Source organism: Sinocyclocheilus anshuiensis, unplaced genomic scaffold (genome assembly GCF_001515605.1).
Source record: "Sinocyclocheilus anshuiensis isolate Anshui unplaced genomic scaffold, SAMN03320099.WGS_v1.1 scaffold9, whole genome shotgun sequence".
Classification (NCBI taxonomy): Eukaryota; Metazoa; Chordata; class Actinopteri; order Cypriniformes; family Cyprinidae; genus Sinocyclocheilus; species Sinocyclocheilus anshuiensis.
In genome coordinates, this window is record NW_015540887.1 from 2,792,670 (window position 1) to 2,810,114 (window position 17,445).

At 37.6% G+C, this 17,445-nt stretch overlaps 3 protein-coding genes across 5 annotated transcripts in view; 2 read left to right on the forward strand and 1 right to left on the reverse strand.

Moving 5' to 3' along the window:
• Positions 1 to 10,098, forward strand: part of abcb6b (ATP binding cassette subfamily B member 6 (LAN blood group) b) — a 56,262-nt gene extending 46,164 nt beyond the window's left edge. The window contains exon 19 of the transcript XR_001634267.1: positions 9,965 to 10,098. The gene's annotated coding sequence lies outside the window, so the exon portion shown is untranslated. The remainder of the gene's footprint in view (positions 1 to 9,964) is intronic.
• On the reverse strand, positions 697 to 12,521 carry LOC107688754 (uncharacterized). Its single transcript, XM_074187006.1, is given in 8 exon segments — positions 697 to 1,713; positions 3,048 to 3,284; positions 6,202 to 6,371; positions 6,726 to 6,857; positions 6,993 to 7,163; positions 8,078 to 8,299; positions 11,861 to 12,371; positions 12,374 to 12,521. Coding segments are annotated over 8 exon segments (1,737 nt in total). The 5' UTR covers positions 12,479 to 12,521; the 3' UTR covers positions 697 to 1,524.
• Positions 12,522 to 16,245: 3,724 nt separating this feature from the next.
• LOC107688755 (tubulin polyglutamylase TTLL4-like) overlaps positions 16,246 to 17,445 on the forward strand; it is a 17,055-nt gene continuing 15,855 nt past the window's right edge. The window contains exon 1 of one of the 3 annotated variants that reach the window (XM_016486515.1): positions 16,246 to 16,330. The gene's annotated coding sequence lies outside the window, so the exon portion shown is untranslated. Of the gene's footprint in view, positions 16,363 to 16,402; positions 16,518 to 17,445 lie in introns of those variants that run through there. The other 2 variants (XM_016486514.1, XM_016486516.1) reach the window with 2 other exon arrangements.

A 17,445-nucleotide genomic window follows, 5' to 3' on the forward strand; every position in this document is an offset into this window, starting at 1 on the left:
TATTTACAGGGTAACACATTTCTGAACTATACAAAAACGGATATTTATCTTTAATGATTTAGGCTTAGAGTTAAAGATTGGCTACAATGCACTGAGGTTTGATGGGACTTTGGCCCACTCACATCAATACTATAAGAAAAGTATGAACAAATGGGTGTCCATGTGAATGTTTAAAAGTTTGGGGTCAGTAGGTTTTTTTAATAAATAAAGTAATACTTTTATTTAGCAAGGACACATTAAATTGATCAGAAGTGACAGTAAAGATGTTTATAATGTTTAAAAGATTTCTGTTTCAGATAAATGCTGTTCTTTTCTGTGAAATGCTCTACTTTCTATTCATCAAAGAATCCTGAAACAAAAATACTGATACAATTAAATAAATGTTTGATGATAATAAATGTTTCTCGAGCACCAAACAATCCCATTTTAAAAAGGATTAAAATATTTTAAAATAGAAACGTAATTTTAAATTGTAAGAATATTTCCAAATATCACTGTTTTTAAAGTTTTGATCAAATAAATGCAGCCTTGCTGAACATTAGAGACTTCAAAAACATAAAAAAAATCTTACTAACCCCAAACTTTTGAATGAGAGCGTATATTTCTGAGCAAGTAGATGCGCTGCAGAAAAATATCGTCCTACTGTCTGTAATTTCTGAAGAATGTGTATGAATTCCCACAGGAGCTGGCGTGGGGCCTGAAATACCTTCTCGTCACTGTCAACATTATCGGCGGCTGGCGATTAAATGTTTGCGGTGATAAGCGAACACTGTGAACAGAGTGGTTAATACAGTGTGGAATAAGAGGTCTGACTTAAATACATGCTTGCAGAGCCCAGTGTCTGCTAGAGTCCAGACGTGGTGAGGGAACATTTCTCATTACTAAATCATGCTGGACCGCCCTGTCCCTTACTGAGCTGAAGAAGGGACAAGGAGATTTGTCCTGAACTGTTCCAAGTGAGTGTGAGGTGTGTTTCAGAGTGGCCTTGTCACCATTGTTCAGTTCCAGGCGCGCCCTGTGCGATGACCCACGGAAGAGCACTCTGGTAAAGGAGCGCGGATGCCCCTGCGCTGAACCCTCACGGCAGGCGGAGAGAGGAGAAGTTCGCATGGGACGCTCCCCACAGGACGCCTTCTACGGAGCGGCAAGCAGGGGAAATGAGGTTCAAAGTGAGGACATGTCAGACGCTTTCTCTCTCTCTGTCCTGCATTACCGCCTCTTCTTTCGATCTCTTAAGCACACATTATGTAGTCTCCGTTCCTCAACAGCTTGTCAGGGTCTATGTGCATCACTGGGTTGAATTAAGTGCGCACACACAGGTAGAGTGTGTGTGTCTCTGTGTTTGTGAGAGGAAAGCGCTGGTCATGGATTTGAAGTTTGTGCATTATACAAAGTCATACTTCTAGGACTACTCGTTGGTACTTGTTTTTCATGGAAGTACTCCACTGGAGTGTCCGAATTACGGATTGGGAACAGTAGAGTTGGCTCTTGTCCTTCTGAAAGTCCTGGAAGCGGTCAGTTTGCTCAATTCCTGCTGTTGTCGGTCTTGGGCCGTTTTTGGTACCACAGAGCTGTGGGGAGGTTCTGGCAGCCCATGTACTCCTTCCTCATTTCGGCTTCGGTGAGAGGAGGGGTGGAGTTGCACGGAGCACCGGCCAGAGTCACGTTCATCAGTCCCAGAGCAGCATCAGCCAGTCGGTGCATCGCAGAACTCTGCTGTTGCATTAAGCAAAGAAAGAAAGCGTTTAAAGTCTTCAAGTCATACGATAGCTTTATGTGGAAAACAGACAGAAATGAAAGTTATTCCACAGAAGATCTGAAATGTAAAGGTTGTATTGGCTACAAAAATGACACGTTGACTCAACATTTGTTTTGTGACCATTTTTAGTCAAAACTGACTTTTTGGATTTGGTCCTATTCCACAGACAAAGCCGTCATTATAAGAAGACTTAGCAGAATAAAGACCGTGAGTCGTATAGACTGTGTTTATGATGTAGGTCATAAAAGTAGAACTTGCCTCTGTCCTCTTTCAATTTTAGTACAAAGAAAAGAGCAGCTAGGATATTCAGTTATGCTTTACATTAAGGGTCCATTTAGGGCTGCACGATTAATCGCATGCGATATTTAATGCGCATCTTGTCAGTAAAGACGGTTCTGTAATCAGCGGTAAATCTCCATCACCTGCAGGCTTTCACATTGAGCAGCATTAACTACACAGAGCCGTTGTTCACTGACGAGTTGCGCAAAACCACGTTAAATATCGCATGCGATTAATCGTGCAGCCCTAGGTCCATTAGTTAACTTTAGTTAATTCATTAACTAAAAATTAACAATTCATTTTTTACTATATTTATTCATCTCTGTTGATGTTAATACAGCTGTTCATCGTTAGTTCATGTTGGCTCTGGTCCATTAAAGGGATAGTTCACCTTCAGTTGCTGGTCCCCATTGACTTGCACAGTGTTTTTCCCCCATACTATGGAAGTCAATGGGGACCAGCAACTGAAGGTTGAACTATCCCTTTAAATTGTTGAAAGATACATCTTGATTTTAATGGCAAATGATAAATAAATGCTTTAGAATTGTTTTCCATTGTTATGTCATGTTAACTAATGTAGTTAACTAATGTTAACAAATTAAACCTTATTGTAAAGTGTTACTGGATACTATATAGAGTGAGAAAATGATGACAGAGTTTTCATTTTTGGGTGAACTGTCCCTTTAAGCATTTATAATCAATCACATAATCAAGTTTGCATTTCCACCTTATTTTTCAATTCCAGTGAATGTATGAGACTTATCATTCATTAGCTGCTGTAAATAAATAACTAGAAGAATAGCAAAGTGTGTTTATGATTATGATAATAAATTATACATGATTAAATACAGCTAAAATAACTGGAAGCAGCTGACACCGGAAGCCTCACACGAGTTACAAATGGTTGTGCACTGCTTTTACGTTAAAAATAAGGTGTATACTTTGTTTTGTACAATCAAAAAAGAGTGATCTGAACAGCCCAGATTCATAAAGGCTTGTAAAGTCTCACCTTACTGAGGTGGTCTATGAGGCACTCTGATGGGTTCAGAGAGGCCCAGAACTCAGGTGTGTGCACCCAGGGCAAGCCGTTCAGCAGCACGACATTGACATGTTTGAGAGATCCCATCAGTCTCTTGCTGAGGATTCCACTGTAGCTCTGCTCCACAAAGAGCAGCACCCGACTGGCCCTGCATCCGGACAGATCCGCCAACAGTTCACCCACAGAGTAACGCTCCTTCAGATCTGCCTGGAGAAAAAAATATATATACCATGAAACCATCGTATAGAGCTTTCCTAGCATATAAAATGAAAAGTTTTATAGATTTTGCCTTAAAATGCCATTTATTAAAGTAGTAATCCGCAAAAGTCTGTACATTACAGTGATTTCACAGCATGAGATAAAAGCAGTGCAAGGACTTGAGTGGAAAATGCTTTTATAAAACTTAGGCAGCAATTATAGACTATTGTTCAAAAGTTTAACATCGGTGAGAAAACAGTAATGCTGTTTCTGTTTAATATATATTCAAATGTAACTTATTCCTTTGATGCAAAGCTGAATTTTAAGAAACCATTCCTCCAGTCTTCAGAGTCACATCAGAAATCATTCTAATATCCTGAATTGCTGCTCAAGAAACATTTTTTTTTTTATATTGTCAATGTTGAAAACAGTTGTGCTTAATGTTTTTTGTAATTTTCTTAGAATTATTTGATGATTAGAAAGTTCAAAAGAACAGAAATAATTTGTATTATAAATCTTTTATATATTATAACTATAATATTAATATTAAATTATAATATAAAAATACTATAATAAAAATAAATGAGAGAATATCAAAAAAAAAAATTATCATTAACAACCTGTTCCCCCCACTATTTTCAAATAATTTTGTTCTAGTTTATATTTTAATTTCATCCAATGCACCTACAATTCGCTATTTCACTTAAATGACTGTGGTCTATTTTAAGGCACTTCAAAAGGAGAGCATACATTCATTTGTCCTGGCATTCAGACTCGTGGCAGTTGTTGAAATGAACAGTTAGCCGTACTCTTTCTACTCGAAGAAGAAATGAGCAGCTTTCCTGTGGGAAGCCGAGCATCTGGTGGCCCTGATCCTGTGTGGTCCTTGTCTCTCAAGCCCCCCTTTGTCACTACATCCCTGTCTGGGGATCAGGTTGTTGCCTTTGTCCCTATAGAGAGTCTGTCCCTATTGTCATGGAAGGGTGGGCTTTACTGTGCAGTCTGCTCCCTTCTGTTTGCCCTACTCTAAACATATGGCTGGGATTACTGACCACCTTTTGCAAAGGATTGTGGGATTTTGGTGGTTCAACAGGAATGTACTTTATAAAAGCAATATCATTGAATGTGTGCACAGTTTCTGGAATGATTGCATTATTGATAGATGAAAGAGGTGGATGGCTGGTCTATTGTGAGTTTCTTAATAAGATTGAGGGCTTAAGATTGTGCTGTATTTCTCTATGAAATTTGATCTAATCTCTCTGGTGTTTCTTGTTAAGTGAGGAGTCTGCTCTGGGTTGTCCATGTGCATTAAGGGAATATGTTTTGACAAAGCATCCCCTCTTGGATGTTTGCTGCACAGGTGGCGTACGTTCTCATAAGCAGCACTAAAAATACTCCATGCACTCGTAAGACAAGAACCACCAAATTGCAAAGTGTCTGCAGATGCATCCCTTCCAAGAAATAAAACCGAATGAACAGATGAGAGTCAACCAAAAGTCAGTTTCCATAGTGTAATACTTTTATCCTTTGGTTAGTGGGCACTTTGAAGCGGTGGTCTTGGGGAAACACGTTGGATTCATTTATGGGAAGATAAGGAATTCCTAAACTCTTTTTATTCATCTGACCTCTCTGTGATTCCAGGAACCCCCACATTTATAACAAATCTACTTCAGCACTTTCAGAATAACACCGTAGGCCTGACTGTGAAAATATAATCCTGTTACAAAATCCACTGAACTAAAATATTTCCCCCCCAAAAAACTAGTGGTTTTCAACCACTACAGAGCACAACAGTTGGGTTCCAGAAGTAAAAATCCCTTTTTCCCCCTCCACAGAGGAATAGATTTTTGGTAGTGTAAACACCTTTTAAAACTGACCTACCATGATGTCTGAGATTATGAAAGTAATGATAGAGGTCGTAAGTCAGTGTGATTTCACTTTCATTTTTAAACCATTTTTAATATCTGAATTCTGAATGCAGAACTATAGTAATCGTAGTTCAGAAGAAAAAGATCCACCATTCAGAGAAGCTGCTATTACCACAGACACGTGCCAAAAGTTCTCCTGTTTCCAAGTACTTCAATTTAAAATATAATTTATTTATTAATTTTCAGCAACCCATTAATCCAGTCTTCAGTGTCACATGATCCTTCAGAAATCATTCCTGAGCAGTGTTGTGGGTAACGCATTACAAGTAACCAGTGTTGGGGGTAACGCATTACAAGTAACCTGAGTTACGTAATCAGATTACTTTTTGCAAGTAACTAGTCAGGGAGTAACGCAATATTGTAATATTACTTTTAAAAGTAACTTTCCCCAACACTGTTCCTGAGTAATATGCTGATTTGCTGCTCAAAAAACATTTCTTATTATTATCAATGCTAAAAACTCTTGTGCTGCTTAATATTTTTGTGGACACTGTGATACAGAATGAATCAAAAATTCAAAAGAACAGCATTTGTTTTAAATATAAATCTTTTGTAACATTATTAATGTCTTTACTGTCACTTTTGATCAATTTAATACATCCTTGCTGAATAAAAGTATTAATATATATTTTTTTTTTTTGGTAGTAGTGCATTAGTATATCTGAATATTTTACATTATACCTAAAATATATTTAATCAATGGCTTTATTATTTTATACATTATTTTAATTCATTATTATGAAACTTTATAATACAACTTTAAATTTAATAGATTTATATCATTGCGTTTGACTTTGTCATTCACAAACAATGCTACATAGGATGAGTAGTTTGTTGCCTCGTACAAAGTGTTGGAATCCCTGTTGAAATAATGAATTGAAAAAAATAATTTGTTGTGCTCTATGCTAATTGTGTTCATGGTTTCTGCGAAACTAAAAGTTTGAAAATGTTATACACTGCACAAGCGTCAGAACGTCTGAACAGATGCACACACTCACAATGCCGTTGTTATTGCGGTCCCAGAGCAGCATGGTGCCGTCGTTGCATGTGGGGCTGTTCAGGTACAGAACCAGAGAATCCACACAGTGCTGCTTCCGGCAGATGTAGGAAATGTGATTCCTGATCACCTCTTTCTCGGTGGCTGGATACATCCCCTCAGTCTCTTTAGCTGTGGAAATAAAGATACACTCTTAAAAATAAAGGTGCTTCACGATGCCATAGAAGAACCTTTTTGTCTAAATGGTTCCATAAAGAACCTTTAACATCTGAAGAACCTTTCTGTTTCACAAAAGGTTCTTTGTGGTGAAAAAAGGTTCTTCAGATTACAAAAAGGTAAGAAAGAGATGGTTCTTTAAAGAACCTTTGACTGAATGGTTCTTTGTGGAACCAAAAATGGTTCTTCTATGGCATCGCTGTGAAGAACCTTTTGAAGCACCTTTATTTTTAAGAGTGTAGTTTGTGAATCTGAATATAAAGCATCAGGGTAAATTAAAAGCTTAAATGACTTGAAATGTCCTCTGACCTGCTACCTGTCCATTCCCAGCAAAGAATGTCTTTATGTGGTCCTTATGGAAGCCGTTGTTCCTCAGCATCTGGTAGAAGAGCTGCAAGTTCTTTGCATGTTGTTGGTATGTTATCTGCTTCTGCCAGCCACCTGCACGTGCACAGGTTAAAGGTTATGTAGGAGCAGCATACCTGAGACAGCTGATGAGTCCAAGTATTCAGCCAGCATTTCAAACATCAATGGGTCAGATCTTACAAATGAGTTCTTTGAGTCAGTGTTTTGTACCTGACAGGAGAACAGCATGATCACAAGTCTGGTAGAGGCGGCAGGACAGGTGTGTGGCCAGGCGTTGCTGATGGCACCGGCGGGTGTTTTTATTGAGCTCACAGCTGGAGATGGGTGTGCTGGGACTGGTCAGTGGCAAAGGCTGCGGGCATCTGGCAAAGTCTGGGTGATCTACAGCAACAACCACATTACTTAGTGTTAGGTTTGAGGTGAGCAGCATTAAAAAGTAGGAGAACAGATTTCAACATGTTTTTTTCAGACCCAAACATGACATGATTCATTCTAAATATAAACTGTTTCTTCAGCAAATTTTTGTAGTTAAAATGCCACTTTGACCAACAGAAATCTTTGTGGTTTGAAAGTGAATTCTGCGAGTTGTGCTTAATGCATCGCTTTTGTCCAAATTACGCCGAAATACCTCTGTGACCGTCCCTTTATGCTGCGTTCACGGCATGTTGTAATTATTAGATAACTCAGACATTCTGCTAGGAGCTGTTCACATCCTTGGACTCAGAATAATGCATTTTTGTGGCAACACAATTAACATCATAATGAATCTGTTATAAAAAAAATTAGTGGCTGTAATGCAAATGCCTTAGTAAATGTATAGTTTATTTAGCTTAGCATTAGGTAGTTATTCAACTCTGTGCTATAGCTACATTAAACTATTTATGTCTTTTGTTTATTTTCAGAATGTTTTTGCATTATTAAAACATTAACAGTAGTCAGTTATAAGATTAATAAACAAATATTACGAAATAACAGCTTAACTACATTTTACTGCCATTTTCAGTGTTTCATCAGGTTGCAGCTGTCAGGTGGTACAAGCAGAGCTCTCAGAAAATGACAATTTTGTAATTATTTCAAGGATGTTAACTTTTTTTTTTTCCTCATACTTGCAGTAATTCCAACATGAAGCACCTTTAAAAAAAAAAAAGCCAGATTCCTGATTCGCTTCTATTCAGGATTCAAATAACTTGGCGTAATTGTGATTTGTGCTTCTATTGCTTTCTATTCCTAAGAGTGTGTCACTGACCTTCCAGAGATAATTAAACCTGTTGAACTCTACAATTCCATTGACTCACCTACACAGTGCAGGCGTTGGGTTCGGTTGCTATCTTTCACTCCCACAACCAGAGGGAGAAAGTGAATCTCACAGAGGCCGCTGCTGTGCTCCGCTCGGCCGGTTCTGCCCGTCGTGCTCCTGCGGGCCCTCGCCCGGCTCGCCATACGGTCGCTGCGACTCCTCCTCCGCTTCAGCTGGTTCTGGCAACGTGTCTTCACAGCCATCGTCAAGCACTCCTCCCCTGTATACATGTTGCATGAAACAGTTAATGTACAAATACAATCTGCTAATAGTCGCCTGCACTCTTAAAAATGAAGGTTTTGGTGCTGTTAAAGAACCATTCTGGGTTTCACAAGAACCTTTCAGTGAACAGTTCCTAAAAGAACCACTTTTTATTAGTGTGAAGAACATTTTAATAATCTGAAGTAACTCTTTACACTATAAAGAACTTTCTGTGCAATGAAAATGTTCCATGCATGTTAAAGGTTCTTCATGGAACCACAGATGCAAATAAAGAATCCAAGCAACAATCCATTATAAAGAGCAATGTTTTTGGTTTATTGCTTGGTGATCATTCAAGAACATACCAGTGTCAATATTTGCCCAATGTTTATGACCTGGATAAATGAGAATTATTGCTCTGCCGTTGTCATGTGATCATCCACCTGGCTTTAATAAGTATGAGCTGCCTGCAATGCTAATTTATACCCTGAGAATGTGACAAAGAGAAACTATCCTTTCAGGAAAAGCAGTAATAATGACTTTTAAACAGGCATAGCATCAGACAGGGCAGAACAGCGTGCATTCCTTTAGTAATCTGCCATAACTGCAAACTATCCATTCAGGCACATGCTGCACTTTAAACAAGACTGCAGCAGGGCTACTGACGCCAAGCAATTTTTATCAGTTTCACACTGAGGAAGCCTGAATTAGACAGCAGCGCAGGAGGTGTAATCACAAGCCATTATAAATCCATTTCACTTAACAACTAAAATTGGCTCTTACAATGAAAGGTTTCCTTGGGGTAAAACAGCATCAGTAGCCCTACCGAGTCTCTCTCTGTGGTCAGTTGTATCCGGAGGCCCATTCAGAGAGACTTGGGATGATTTGAAATGTGGCCAGAACTAAACCCAGCTTTCATTCCGGTCTCTGATTCTCACCACATCTTCAGATGAGATGGTCAGGTTTGGACACAGCGAGACTTGAAAACGGTTCTAGATTTGAACCGAGTCACACAAGCCCTTCTGCCTTGAGCTCATGTGTAAACCAGAGCATTTTTGTTTACCATTTCTAATGTGTCCGCTCATTATTGCCCTTCCTGAGCTTCATTTCGTCTCCAGTTACTAAGAATATTTCTTGAAACAATTTGATTTGAGGAAGGCTTGAGTCCCGACATGTGCGCTTAGCCTTTAAGAATTGAGAGTTTATTTAAATATATTTACATAATTGCCACGTCCCCAAGGCAGATTCATCAAAGAATCCTGAAAATACAAAGAATCACGGATTTCACAAAAATATTAAGCAGAACAAGAGTTTTCAACATTGATGATAACAAATGTTTCTTCAGCAACAAATCATCAAATTAGAGTGATTTCTGAAGGACCGTGTGACACTGAAGACTGGAGGGTAATGATGCTGAAAATTCAGCTTTGCATCACAGGAATAAATTACATTTTGATATATATTCAAATAGAAAAGTTATTTCAAATTTTAGAAATATTTCACAGTATTACCGTTTTTACTGTATTGTTCGTCAGCCCTGGTGAGTGTGAGACCTTCTCCAAAAACACTTAGTCTTACTGACCCCCAACTTGTGTAAATAGATTAATAATGTGAATTTAAAAAATAACATTTGTAAATAAATGTACTCTTTTTCAGCACTCATTTGCCATTTTTATTTTTCCAGAAGTAGCCTAATACCACACACAGGATTTTGGGAAATCCTAGCCAATGAAGGAGAAGGACACATCAAATTTCCCTTCAAATATTCACCAGATGAAGGCATCTCAGTAGATGGGAATTTCACACAAATAATTGGATGCGGACATGTCTTGATTCCTTACCAGCATAAATTTTCAGCCTCAGCTGCAGCCCATATGCAATCATAGTCAAATAGTCTGGTCAAGATATTAAATGACTTTCTTCTGGATGTTATTAGTACATCAGCTGTCATTGCGACACTTTAAGGCTTACTTCAATAACAGTCACTTGGAAAACAGTTTGTGTCCTATTAAAGAATATGTAGTAGAATCAACTTTATCATCACAACTTTTCTAGTCTCTTTCAGCAGTGATGATGCAAATGTTCAAGTTTAGTTCAAAGGTGATGGGTTGTCTTGTGGACTATGGGGGCACAGCTGAACCCAGTGTTAAGGACTGAACTCTCAGTCGGGAATGAATTATTGACCGTTCTTATTGTGAATGCATGACTCTCGGCTCAGTCGTGCGTCTGCCCTCCACTTTCCCTGCAGGGGGTCCGTGGCCCGACTGCTCCTAAGAGCAGATGCTTGTGCAGACCTCTCAGACTCATTCGCACACCTCAGACGCAGCTTCGTGTCACAGGGCAGATGACCTTTGCTTATGTTCTTAAGTGTTAAAAAAAGACATCTACACTGGCTTTTTATAAAGCAACATTAAATTTTTATTCCATGTTCATCGATTGACATTTTACACTTCAGACATCTTAGAGCTGTCTATGTAACTTTTATGTATCTGCATGTTTTTGACACAATTTTGCAGGACTTTTCTCCTATTCCCTGTAAAGGTTTTCAAATATGTTTGAATAAATAATATGCATTATAGTGTTCATGTTACGGTGTAATTTATGTTACTTATATATAATTATTGTGTGCTGTTTATAGCTGCTGTAAATACACATTATTATGATAATTAGTATAGTAATTACATATAATGACATTATAATTAGTAAGGTGTCCTGATAATATGAGTAACACCCTTTTAACCATGGTAATTTACACTTCACATTTTACACTTTACATTTAATCACATTGGTAACAAAGAAATAGGCTAGGCTACTTTTGGTTTGAAGGGTCTAAACAGCTATAAATGAATGTGCAGACTGGCTTCTTGTCAACATTTTTACATGGCTGGTATAAAAAGTCACATGAGGAAAGCGGTCTAATTCCAGTTTGATTCCAGATATGATGTTCGTGACAGAACTCGATGAAACATTTGGGTCTGTTATTAATGTACTATAGCTAATAAATCGTGACGTAAACGTCACGTTTTTTCCAATTCTAGTTTTAAAAGTATTATTACATTACAGTTCAAAGGAATACACAATTATTCCTTAATCTCTTTTCACTGACAACTGCTTGGTAGTTAAAAACATATGCATTTTTAAAAAGTTTTTAACTTTCTGTTGGGTCTTGCTGGGCAAATTAAATTTTTTTTCAACTCTTTTTAAACTTTTTTCATTGGACTATGCGAGAGTAAAATAGGCTGAAATATAGGAAAATTGCAATAAACGGGTTAATTTATTGGGTTCAGTAACGTGTTGCGATTGCCACAAGCTTTGAACGTAATTTTTAATTTACTCAAGTAAAATTTTTATGTTCTCTTGTTTAGACTGATGATTTTTAAATCTCAGGCTGGACAGATTCAGTCCACTCACCCAGATAAATGCCGTCCTTATGAGCACATTTCTTCTTGGTTGTGTTGAAGTCCACATAGAACAGGACCACCGGGTGTCCGAAGCTTTTAATTTACTCAAGTAAAATTTATGTTCTCTTGTTTAGACTGATGATTTTAAATCTCAGGCTGGACAGATTCAGTCCACTCACCCAGATAAATGCCGTCCTTATGAGCACATTTCTTCTTGGTTGTGTTGAAGTCCACATAGAACAGGACCACCGGGTGTCCGAAGCTCTCGCCGGGGCTGGGGTCCAGCAGCAGCGCGGCGTCATGCGCACTCGCGCCGGGGTACAGCTCTTCGTTTGCCTTGCGCTCATCTTCCGCGCTCGCGTCCGCAGAGAAGCCGCTCTGTTTGGACTGCAGCGCACCGCTCGAGTATGAGTCCGGTAGGATCGCCAGCACTTTCCCCGAGCCGGACTCGGTCACGTACACGACCACCCCGCTCAGGTGCAGGTGGGACAGCTTCTTGCACTCGCTCTCCGGTAGAGAAACCCTCCGGCACAGGTTGAGCTTCAGGTACTGAAGTCCAGTTCGGACCCAGCGGTCCAGACGAGACCCGCAGCACTCGCCAATGAGTAAAGCACAGATGAGAAGAGAAACGCACTGGAGCTTCATGCTTCGGCTGTGTGAAGGTCTGTTTGGATGTCCTGACTTGCTTGTGTAGCTATTTTCGGGAAAGTTACTTTTAAAACAGCTTTGTTCGGCTGGAGGTGTGTGTTGGACAGTCAGGGGTCTTGTGAAGTTTGGAGAGATGCGGTCGTCTTCATTAAAGGTGCTCAGAGCAGCATCCAGATGGAAAGTAATGTGCTGTAACTCCATCCCACAGGCTCTGACATGCTGTTGAACAGAGGGAGGAGGGAGAGAGAGAGATAGGGGGAAGGATGGAGCTGCCTGTCAGGTAATTCCCATTAACAAAATTATTTTTTGACTTCTAATTTTATGATAAATGATTACATCAGAGATATTCTAAGGGGAAACAACTTGTTTGAAAATGAGCAGCTGTAAACTGCTGCCACTCTATTTGCATTTGTCTGGATGCATTAACTTTTGTTTTTTTCTCGAGCAAAGTGACCCCAAAGCACAAATGATGTTGCAGGGACGTTTGCAGTTTTATATGAATTATTCTTTCGTTTATTTTAAATATTTTATCAACTCTTATTCAATCATTTTTAACATCTGTTAAATTTTATGGTAATAAATTGTATTTATTAAAGTGATAAATTGTTTATTAACATCTCAAACTGAATAATTTAGAACATGTTGAGATACAGTTATATCTTATGGAAACTGTTGGCAGTTTAATTTGATAAGCTTCATGCACAAGGTTGTGAAACTAAAATATGTTTCTTAGAAAATTGCAGTTTTCTAGAGAATTTTCTACTTTTCAGTTGCTTAACACAGTGGTTCCCAACCCTGGTCCTTGAGGCACCCCAACACTGCACATTTTGCATGTCTCCTTATCAAACACACCTGATTCAGGTCATCAGCTCATTGGTAGAGACTTCAAGACCTGAAATTGGTGCGGCAGAGAACGGAGACATGCAAAATGTCCTCCAGGACCAGGGTTGGGAACCACTGGCTTAACATACAAATAATTTAAGACAATTTATACAGTAAAATGGTTATAGCCTAAATAAGAGAAAGTGTTTGGTGGAATACTTAACTCATCAGGAGAGAGAGAGAGAGAGAGAGAGAGAGAGAAACTATTTTTATATCCACATGAAATTGCCTGAAAAAGTCTTGTCCTATTTTCAGTGTGTTGACATATTGCTGTTAGATTTTTTTTCTCTCATTTGGATAGTGTTAACAGATAATAGTGATAGCCTATAATTTTGCAAATAACAATAAGACTTTAAAATATTTCAATTCTGGGTTTTTGGTCTGCTTCAATAAATAGAAGCCTGTGAGAGACTGAGGCAAAAGAATCCTCAGGGAAGCCTAATGATTTGAAATAAAAATTGATATAAAATATAAATAAATATCCATTATTTATAAGTATACATATAAATAGTAGAAACCACGCATATGCAAATACACCATAACATTTTCGTCAAATGAAAACAATACATTTTGTTTAACCTGAAAAACCTTAGTCTGAAATTCAGCACCAACTCCTTGATTGCACGCACAGTATTTTTATTTTTATTTATTTATTTACTTTTTTTTTTTAAATGAAGTTATTAGATCTGACCAGAGAGTGGCGCTGTTTTTTCGTTTATTGTAAATTAGGGCACCTTCACATGGTCATGTTTAACCCAACAACCAGTCCAACCAGTAAGAACCTAATTTTTGAATAACAGACCTGTATATATTTCACCACATTCTTTCTGATATTTCAAAGATTTTTCAAATTAAGTTATTAGATCTGACCAGAGAGTGGCGCTGTTTTTTCGTTTATTGTAAATTAGGGCACCTTCACATGGTCATGTTTAACCCAACAACCAGTCCAACCAGTAAGAACCTAATTTTTGAATAACAGACCTATATATATTTCACCACATTCTTTCTGATATTTCAAAGAGATCTTTTATGACCACATATTGTTAGACACGTCTTTCATGACTGTGCAGTTTCTCGGATTGTCTGTGAGTTTCTTCTTGACCTGATTATACACCTCTGTGCCGTTAATTACACTTAATTAGAAACATGATCTGCATGCAATTGTACTTGTAAGGTCACTCTTCTATTTTCCCATCCTAATTAGGAAACTTTTATTGTAAATTCAGTACTGATAGGATATTGGCACTCTGTCTTAAATTTGCTGATCTTGATCATTTTGAAGGTTGGTTTCATTTGATTGATTGATTTATTTATTGTGCTTTACTGTAAATGGAATATCAGATTACAGGAACATCATTTCTAGACTTTTAGTACCTGACACAAAAGCTAAATTATAATAAACCAGATAAACAGGCATACATTTATTTTGTCATTTATTCTCAGATATTTATTCCCCTCAGTACTGTACTTCAACCTTGGCCTAGTTAGTAGGTGTGAATTGTCTTTCCATGGTAATGTAACCACAACTTCAGTTCTGCACTTGTAACCCTATCCAGTGTCATGTCAGTCTAGGGCTCATTGAAGAAAAGATCTAATCGAGTCCTCTCTCACCTGAGAATCTTACACGACAACACAACATTGTGATTTCATGAGGGTCACTGAAATGGTACAGTCTCATCCTTGACTCAGACTAAAAGGTATTGCAGAGCTTAATGTAAAGCCACCAGGATATGTTTAACAGACTGTGTGTTTTATAGCAACTATTTGCTTAGTTCACCAAGTCTGTGTGTGTGTGTGTGTGTGTGTGTGTGTGTGTGTGTCTAATGGCAGAGCATCATGGTGACCTGCTGAGAGTTTGAATTGCAGGTGGTTTGTCACAATGCATATTTAATTTTAAGTGCATGTGAGATGGCAATACTGGGTTACTTCATTCTGTAAAGGAGTTTTCAATAACTCGAGAGGATACTGGATAAGTTTAGTCAGTTGGCTCAAGCTTTACCACAGAAAACCTCCTTTGGATCTGTTGCTCTCTGTATTATTGGTGAGATTATTTAGTTTAGTATATCCTTAAGAACTTATCATAAAAGATGTGAATTTGTACAAGGTAAGTTAAATTGTTGTTGTTTTTTCATATCTATCAGGTGTCAAATTGTTCTTGTTGTTGTTTTTATTTTTTGAGTTTTATAATTAGTCAGAGCTTCAAAATATTTATTATATAGAACATTTTCTGACTATTTTTCTATATATGTATATGTATTTTGTATGTAGGGAAGACCACAAATGATTGTCACAAGTTGTCACAAGAGATACTGTATATAACTATAAGTTTTTAACAATTTGATCATCAGATTTTTTTGCTATAGTTGGGTAACAAGTGAAACCACAGTGTTCAAATGTTATAAACCGTATAGTTTATTAACTACAATATTTAATGACCAAAACCACAACAAGACTTTAATGCATGTGCCTACATAAAATTACATTAAAAATTAAACCTCCGAGAAGTATTAGCCTAACTATAGCAATTGGTGTGACAACTAGCCTCAGCCTTCCCTACAAATATATTGTGTACAGTATCAGTTCATGCATTCAAAAAATAAGTGGTGCGTCATTATATGTTATTCACTTCATCTAACTTCTATTAGAAACATCTATTATGGTTCAGACCAGTGTTATTTTAGTAGCCTATTATTTATACACTTTGTTATAGTATTTTGGCTATATACACTGTAGCCTATATTATTTTTTATATTATATTTAATATATTTTCAGTTTTCATTATAATTTTAGTTTTAGTCATTTTATGAGCTTTTTTATTATGTGAAATTTACATTTTCATATAATTTCATATATAGCTTTTTTTAGTTTTAGTAAGTTATTGATTTCAGTTAGTTGCCAAGGCAACATTTCTAATTTTCGATTTTTCGTTATTTTTTTCATGTAGTGTTAATCTATACCCGCTTTGTTTCAGTTACTGAACGCGAGTTTTAATAGTTTACCAGCAGTAACAGACAGTCAGCCTGTATATCGTGTGTGTGTGGGTGTGTGTGTGTGTGTGGCAGGCAGCACGAGGGAACACAGCACGAGGCGGGTTTCTCGAGCGCGACACTCTCTCTGAGGTAACTACAAACTGCCCTGTCATCCCGAGCCGGTAAGACGTGTTTATCACCTGCAGAAATAGGCAGAAGTCTTTGTTGTAATAAACGTTAGTGTTACACAAAACGTGTTCGTCCCGTACACGATGACGCTGGTGATGTATGGCATGAGAAAGAGTTGTTAACCCTACTGTGCAGCGAGTGTTGTGTGGTAAGCTAATGCGCTAACGGTTAGCCTCGTTTTGGCCGCGTCTCAAAATCTAGTGCGCTGTCTGCGTAGGCAGTATTTAATGTGGCTATGATTTCCAGAAACACCGTCTAGCCAGGCAGCTGACAGGGTTTTGAGTCACCAGCTTGTATGTCTCCTTTGACTTTATTCAAAACGATAAAGCCCCGTTCATGTGTGTTGGCTTGATGAAAGCTCAACGCCAGACCGATGGAAGCCAAAAATATTGATTAATAATTATAACAACATGGTGTTTGTGTCTACAGAGAGGGGAGGTGTAGTTTTTAGCTAATCTCGTGGAATTCAGACTAAGGAATCTGAAAAGATCAAGCCTTTGATCAAACACAGTGTTGGAGTGTCTCAAAATCTTATGAGCTGCCTATACAGAGAATATTGATTGGAAGTTTTCTTTTAGTTCAGTCATACTTAACAGAGAATCAAATATATTCTTATTCCTGTGTTCAAGAATACTACGGTACATATCCAAAAATGTTAAAATAGTTTTTTTCTAGATCTGGAAATATTTAAAAGAATTTTTAAAATGTATTTACAATATTTGTATGCATGTATGTATTTATTTATTTTCTGGGTTTGTTCTACTCTGAAATATTTTATTGTGCTTGTGTAGAGTAAAATTAGTTTGCTAGCAAGTGTGATATCACTGTCTGCATTTAGGCTTTTATTAGAGGCATTTGTAACTAAATATAACTATAATTATTATTATTTTATATAGATAATCATTTAAATAAAATCTTTCAAAAGGTTGGTATCTGACATACAGATGTCAGTCTGCTTAGAAATTTCAGTAAAATGATTTCTGAAAGGAGAAAAAAGTGTCTTGAACACTTTAATACTCAGATATGGCTTTTTGTTTGTTTGTTTGTTTTTTTGGGGGGGTGGGGGGGTTGTAGTT